The following is an 8,267-nucleotide window of genomic DNA, read 5'->3' as shown; positions in this document are numbered from 1 at the left end:
TCACAGCAACCTCCAACTCCTGGGCTCAAGCGAGTCTCCTGCCTCAGCCTCCCAAGTAGCTGGGACTACAGGCACCTGCCACAACGCCTGGCCATTATTTGGTTGCAGCCATCATTGTTGTTTGGCGGGCCTGGGCTGGAGATTCAAACCCACCACCTTAGGTGTATGTGGCTGGCGCCTTAGCCGCTTGAGCCACAGGCGCTGAGCCTCAAAAGTTTTTGTATGCTTTTCTACATGTTATGATGTCACACATATAATTCATTGTAATATAACAAAAATAAAAACAACTATCCGATAATGGAAAAATGATTATTAATAAATTAATGCTGTAGTCACACAATGGAACATTATATCGCCATTAAAATTGTTTTGAAGAATACTTAATGACACATAATGTATGACAATACTTAATGAAAATACTCATGTCAAGAGAAAAGAAAACAATATAAACCAAATCCCCAGTGTCAAGGGAAAAAAACAATATCAAACAGGGCAATACAGTAGGTCGATAAAGATGGTAATAATAAATTATTGTGCAAATGAAAAAAGGGCTAAAACTAAACTGTTAAGTGGTTATAAAAACCCTAAATGACTTTTTTCCTCACAAATATATTTCTGTATTTCTGACCATTATATCTAATATACACTTTTTATCTCTGTTCTGCTATGTGATTATTTATTTTTACTATTGTACATATCAAAAACATTTTAAGGCATGGCAAAATTAGTATTGTTTATTTAAGTCAGGGTTGGGGAAAGAGAAAATATAAAGTTAAATTAATAAAAATTAAACTAAATTAGATACACATTATCAAATTTCCTAAGTAAAATAAAATTTTACTGATTGTATTACAAAATCTAGAATATATGGTTACACTAACTATGGATGATGCAAAAACATGTTCAGGTGTTTATTGCCCTCGACTAGTTTCCCTGAGAAAGCAAGAGATATATCTGAGATAACTTGGTGAGATAAGCTTATAAGTCAATTCATGATAAATGCTAACACAATGAGTGTTAAAGGATATTTTGTGGATGTTCAACAAGGATTTCAAAAGGCAGCACTTAAATTTGAATGACTAATAAAGAATACTTAGAGGTTTTTGAATTAAGAAGATATGACACATTTGAGGTAGCTGTAGGGGTTCACTTCAGGAATTAGATTTTCTTACAAAATAGTTTCAAAACTTAAGTTACAAGTGCAGGAAAACAGAATTTTTCTCCTTCCTAAGTTGCCAACATGAGGCCATTGTCACTTTTGAATAACTCAGTGTATACTTCCTACAAACAAGGGCACTTTTCTATATAATTACAATGTAACCAACAAAATCAGAAAAGTCACATTATTACCACTGTCTCTTCTAATTCTTCGACCCCATTCCAGTTTCACCAATTGTCTCAATGCTGTTCTTTGTACAAAGAGTCCAGTTAAAAATCAAGCACTAGGCTCGGCGCCTATAGCTCAACAGGCTAAGGCGCCAGCCACGTACACCTAAGGTGGTGGGTTCGTATCCCCAGCCTGGGCCTGCCAAACAACAATGATGGCTGCAACCAAAAAATGGCCGGGCGTTGTGGCGGGCGCCTGTGGTCCCAGCTACTTGGGAGGCGGAGGCAGGAGACTCGCTTGAGCCCAGGAGTTGGAGGTTGCTGTGAGCTGTAATGCCACAGCACTCTACCCAGGGGGACAGCTTGAGGCTCTGTCTCAAAAAAAAAAAAAAAATCAAGCACTATATACTTTGTCATGTCTTTTTAGTTTTCAATCTGAAATGGTTCTTCAGTCTTTCTTTGGTTTTCCAGACTTTGACAATTTTGAAGACGCCACCACTTATTTTGTAAAATATCTCCCAAATTTGGCTTGTCATGATTAAATATGGGTGACTCAATTTTGCCACGAATGTCACAGCAGCGATGTCACATAAATGGGTTGTTAACTTTGATCATTTGATTTAGGTGATATATGCCAGGCTTTGTCAGAGTAAGATCACTGTTTTTACCTTTATACTTAATATTTTGTAGGGTGATACTTTGAGACCACACAAATATCTCATTCTTCATTAAATTTTTATCAATTTACTTACACTAGCATGAATTCATGCTAGTATAAATAAGAAATATCTATTACTATCATTTATTTTGATGTTGATTATATCTTGTCAGATTTTTACATTTATGATAGAATTCCCATATTTTACTTCCAAATAGTTGAATGTAATATTTAATTTGCAAAAAGGTTTTACAGCAAAAGTTTTATCATTTTGAGATTTATAATTATTTTCCTTTTCAGAATCATAACAAGTAAAATGGGATAAAAGTTAAGAGCTTTCTGATGTGATTAAAATTTTTGCTAGTTCATAGCACATACGAAAGTGGTATTTGTCAGTTGTCAGTAACTGACCCCAGGCCTCTGGCTATCTCAGCTATTCTAGGGACTGAGAAAAATTAGTATCTTGGCACAATTTCAATCCATTGTAGGCAGACGTATTAGGAAGTTCCAATTTGGTAGGAAGCAATAATGTGTAGTCAAAATACTTGGGTTAACATCTTAGCTGCGTCTCTAAGTGACTTTGGACAAGAAAAGAAGGAAGTTATGCAGGGATTTCTTTGAATAGAGAATTGTGCTTTGTAAATAACTCTCTGCAGATTAAATGAAGCAAGTCAGGTCACCTCTATTGCTTTGGCTTTTTTCTCTCCAAAGAAACATGAAAAATGTTTAACATCTTGTACAGTAGGATACGGACTAATCAGGAGAGATACTGACCATAGAGCTACAGCAGGATCCCCAAAGTCCCCTTTAGTGGATGGGTTAAGATGAAATATAAGAGATCCCAGGGAAGGGGTTAAGGCTGGAAATCAGTTGAGAGGCTTGGTGTGGCAGCTGTTTACCAACCAGCACGATAAGTGTTCTAAGTATCTGAATATTTTAGTCATGGATATCGCCATATTGGTATGTATTGTCGAAAAAATCAGGCCTATATGTCTTATAGCACAGTGTTGGGCACAAATTAGGTAATCAGTATTAACAAATAAATTAATGGGAGCTTCATTAATGATCATTAAAGTCCCTTAAATCTCTAATTAGCTATAATTTTCATTCTGTCAGTATTTAACTTTTATAAGCTTCATTTTCCTTATCTAAACAACAGGCAAAGGGTGGCGCCTGTGGCTCGGTGAGTAGGGCAACAGCCCCAGCCAAACTCTAACAAAAAAATAGCCAGGCATTGTAGCGGGCACCTGTGATCCCAGCTACTCTGGAGGCTGAGACAAGAGAATCACCCAAGCCTAAGAGCTGGAGGTTGCTGTGAGCTGTGATGCTATGGCACTCTAACAAGGGTGACAAAGTGAGACTCTGTCTCTAAAAAATAAAAATAAAAAATAAAAAACAGGCAAAATACCAACCATCTTGCTGTATTAGACTCATTTAAAGGAGCATATGAGACAATTTGTGCATAGATCTCTCCAGGGGTGGGGGCAAGGGGAACCAACTGTTCCATGGGTAACATGGAAGAGAAGGGTGAGGATGTTAAACAAACAAAGTCATAGGTATTTGAAAAATTGTCTGTGTATTAACTTCAAAAGCATACCCTTGTTAGCCATTGACAGAAAATAAGGAAGAAATAAACAAAATTTTATATAACACCCACACATATATGAACCAAGACACACAAACACAATTTTGAGATTAAACACTTACATTTCACTTTTAACCAAAAGATTGTTTGCCAAGAAATTATTTGAATGCACCACAGATTTTCAACTGCTAGATAAATAGAGTCCATATGCAAAAGAAAGTTTCTTCCAGTGAAGTCGCACAGTATTGTGTTGACTCATTCATATACCCTATGGCATTTAAGAACCTAGGCAGCATTATCCTCCAGTGAATAAATCATAGCTCAAATGTGGATTAAAAGTATAACTCCTCAGAATGAAATCATAATCTAGTCTTATATAAAACTAGTCTGGCAAGCTAGCTACTTGACATTTTAAATTCCCTTAAGCATCACTCTTACCTGGAAATTAGATTGAAATACGCAGCAGTCAACACTTTTATAATGTCCCTTAAGCATAGTTATCTGTTCTCCCGAGTAAACTGTATAAACAGCAATGGTGCTACCATATGGTATAAAAACAAATTCTGAACTGCAGCCACAGGAGACAGTGAATTTCAATCCTTTCCTGCTGTCATTATAAACTTTTCCATAGTTGACCTGTGGGATTAAAATCATAAAGTTACTAATTTCTTAATTCTGAATTAAAAACACAACAAAGACTAGGACAAATACTTACTTCAAATATTTTACTATAAATAGAGATCTTTTAAATTTAAGGAGAATGTTCAGTGTCTTAATAGAAACAAGAGCCAATAACATGAATATACATTTCACATAAAAATTAATACAAATAGAAAAAAAATCAAAGGGCAATTATTTACATTTCAATCCTAGTGGAAATAAAAATATGGATTAAGACAACTTTGAAGAGTTTCACCATTTAGTAAAAACTTTAAGAAATGTAAGCCATTCAATCTTGGTACAAGTGAGATAAATACGTTGGTGGCACTATAATTTGGTTATAAAAGGCCTAATAGTTTACTATGCTACTATTCTCTTCAAAAGAATGATATTCTTTTGTTTGAGGGAATGTATAGCCTTCTATTCTTTTTACTTAATAAATGTTTTAATCTTCAGATTTCTAAATGTACATTTCAGTGGCATCAAGTACATTCATATTGTGTGCAATCATTACCACTGTCCATCTCCAGAGCTCTTTTTTTCATCTTGCCAAATTGTATCCATTAAACAATAAAGATATTCTTACTCCTTGACCTAATAATTAATTACTCATGGGAATTTACCTTAAGGAAATAATTAAATAGCAAAAAACTATATGCCCAGAGGTATTCAATGTAGCATTACCTAGAATGGATAAACGACTGAGAATAGATGGATAGTCCTAATAATATTATATGTACATATTAACTACAGTTTACATAAATCATAATTATGAAAATTATGCAGAAAATAGGGATAAAGGCTAAATGTAAAAAAGTACAGAACACAAACAGTATGTAAACTGTATACTGTAATTTCAGCTTTACAGAAATAATTATGTATTTGGGAAAAACTGAAAATTCTGCACTTGTACTACAAAGGTGGAGTATGCAAGCCCAGCAGTGTGAGCACCACCTGGATAGTTAGACGTGCAGATTTCTAGGCCCCGCCCCAATCCTACTGAAAAAGAATCTTCATTTTACAAGATCCCTAGATAATCTATAAACCTAGAACCTCCTTCCCCATGGCTAATACTAGAATTTAAATGGTGATTGCCTTTTTCCTAAAGGTTAGGGAGTGTGTGCATATATAGAAATAGAAACACTGAGTCAAAAATGAATATATGCTGATAATCTGTGGATACTACATTTGGTTTACTTTCCCATCAGGTCAACATGTGCCAGAAATGGACACAGGCAGTTAGCTACTTCAGGAGTGTAGGGGATTAAATGTTAAACCTTCATTCAGTAGACTAAAGTTTTAAAACCTACTTTTTATTTTTTTGCCTCTTACGAGTAATGATTTAACTGCCAAGTTTCATTCTTTTTTCTGTTAAATGAAACAACATAATTTACCCATAGAGTTACTGTGAAAAAGTAAATTAAGTAATGAGCATAAGAGCACCTGGAATAAAGTTCTCAGTAAGTTCCTAGATTTATTATTTTATACACATGTTTAAAAATATAAAATTCAATTGTGTCTTTTGATCCTATACATGCAAAAATTTGTGGGATGATAGGGGAGCATGTGTGTAAAGAAAAAACACAAAACGCTTCTCAATTAGTAATTCTCTGATACCCCTGGAGAAATTATAAACTGCTAGACTGCGACAGCCTTATTCACATCTGTTTATCAGAACACCCAGCTACAAAACTGATATATAGCCTATACCAGATTCTTTTCCAAATAGGAATTGGAAAGTGTTGAATGAAATATGTTTGAACAAGCTTATTAACTTCTGTCTTTGTGCTTACGCCAGTGGTTCTCAACCTTCCTCATGCTGCAGCCCTTTAATACAGTCCCTGTGGGGCTCCACCCACAGGTTGAGAACTGCTGGCTTAGGCTTTGTTCCTCTAATCTCTCCTGCAACTTAATGTCATGCTAATCTTTTTAAATTCCTGCTGTGACCAGATCACTTGTAGACTCAAAGACTATCAATATATATTCAATGTCAATGTAATGAAGTTCAAATAAAAAATTAAGGAAGGGAGGAATCGATAATTTATTAAGTGTCACACATTTAATAGGTCAATATCTAAGGACCCCATTTTATGAACAGAAATGTTTACCATAAAGAGCAATATGAATAAGTGGCATGTTATACATTATTTTGAAAGGATTTGAAGAACAGGCTACTTTTGGCAATGATGTCTTAAAGGTGGTATTTAAGGCAGGCTTTGAAAACATTTGGGGGAGGATGATTTGGTGAGGACAGGATAATGACAAATATAATTTCCTATCTTAAATGAGTACCTTTTGTTGCCCCAGGCAAGATACATATCTAGTCACTAAGTGAACAGAGTGACGCAGAGATTCAATAACAAGGCAACTCATTTTATTGTAAAACAACAATCAGCACAACAATTAATAATTATCACACATTTACTAAATGTCAACTATTTCTGTGCCAGATAATGTGCAAAGTGTTTTACATGTATTTGTTCATGTAATACTCAAAATAATATGATGAGATGGATAATATTTTTATTTTCTTTATTTTTATTTTCATTTTTTTTGCAGTTTTTGGCCAGGGCTGGGTTTGAACCCGCCACTTCTGGCATATGGGACTAGCGCCCTATCCTTTTGAGCCACAAGTGTCACCATATTTTTATTTTCTTTTTCATGCAGGGTCTCACACTATTGCCTGCGCTAGAGGACAGTGGTGTCATATTACTCACTGCAACCTATAACTCTTGGGCCCAAGCAATCCTCTTATCTCAGTCTCTCAAGTAGCTAGGGACTATAGGCACACACCACCAAGTCCAGCTAGTTCTTCTATATTTTTTAATTTTTGTAGGTCTCCTCTTGCTCAGGCTAGTCTTGAACTGCTGGCCTCAACCAATCCTCTTGCCTCTACCTCACAAAGTGCTAGGATTACAGGCACGAGCCACCTTGCCCAGCCAAGATAGGCATTATTATATTAGAAGAAAACATTTAGAAAGGCTAAGTAATTTCATCCAGGTCACTTGGCTAGAGAAAAAAGAAGAGGAGGAGAAGGCAGAGGAGGAAGAGGAAGAAGAAGAAAAGGGAAAAAAGGAATGAAAGGAAGATAAAAACTGAGAGAGTTCATCATCACCAGACCTGTTTTACAAGAAATGCTAAGGGAAGTCTTCAAGCTGAAAGAAAAGAATGCTAATGAGCAACACAAGAACATCCTAAAGAATAAAACTGATTTGTAAAAGTAAGTACACAGGCAAATTCAGAATAATACTGTAATAATGACTAAAATAATTTGTCAAGGTATGTGCAACATAAAAAGATGTAAGCTGTGACACCAAAAATAGGGAAGGGGAGTGGAGTTACCAAAGTGTAGTTTTTTTCCTCTTATAATCAAAGTAAATTCGTTATCAGCTTTAAAAAGCTGTTATAGCTATGGTTTTTATAAGCCTCTTGGTAATCACAACATATAAACCCTATAGTAGATACACTAAAAATAAACAGCAGAAAATCAAAACATACTGTCAAAACAAAATGATTCCTTTCACCTCTAAAGGCACACATAGAATGAAAGTAAAGGGATGGAAAAAAACATTCCATGCAAATAGAAACCAAAGAGAAAAGAAGTAGCTATACTTATACCAGATAAAATAGATTTTAAATCCAAACCTGTCAATGAGACAAAGGTCATTATATATTGATAAAAGAGCCAATTCAGTAAATATATGTAACAGTTATAAATATGTATGCTCCCAATATTGGAGCACTTAAATAAGTATAAAAGTAAATATCAATAGATCTGAAGGGAGAGAGAGACTACAATACAATAACAGTAGGAGACTTCAACATTCCACTTTCGGCAATGGACAGATCACCCAGACAATATCAATAAAGAGACATCAGATTTAAACTGCATTCATGTACCTAATAGATATGTAAAAAAACATTATATCCAATAGTTGCAAAATAAACACTCTTCTTACCTGCATGGAACATTTGCTTTAACATTCTTTTTTTTTTTTTTGAGACAGAGCCTCAAGCTGTCCCCCTGGGTAGAGTGCC

General features: G+C 35.0%; 1 protein-coding gene across 2 annotated transcripts in view; it reads right to left on the bottom strand.

Annotated features, from left to right (window-relative positions):
- The window catches only part of ERCC8 (ERCC excision repair 8, CSA ubiquitin ligase complex subunit), a 63,180-nt gene that overhangs the window by 11,475 nt on the left and 43,438 nt on the right, over positions 1-8,267 (bottom strand). For both annotated transcript variants that reach the window (XM_003782738.3, XM_023519450.1), the window contains one exon: positions 4,008-4,205. In XM_003782738.3, coding sequence (XP_003782786.1) covers positions 4,008-4,205 — 198 coding nt within the window. The remainder of the gene's footprint in view (positions 1-4,007; positions 4,206-8,267) is intronic.

Source organism: Otolemur garnettii, unplaced genomic scaffold (genome assembly GCF_000181295.1).
Source record: "Otolemur garnettii isolate 467f Iridium unplaced genomic scaffold, OtoGar3 scaffold00005, whole genome shotgun sequence".
In the NCBI taxonomy this organism is placed as follows: domain Eukaryota; kingdom Metazoa; phylum Chordata; class Mammalia; order Primates; family Galagidae; genus Otolemur; species Otolemur garnettii.
Note: the sequence above shows the minus strand (reverse complement) of the source record. Positions and strands in the feature narration are given on the sequence as shown.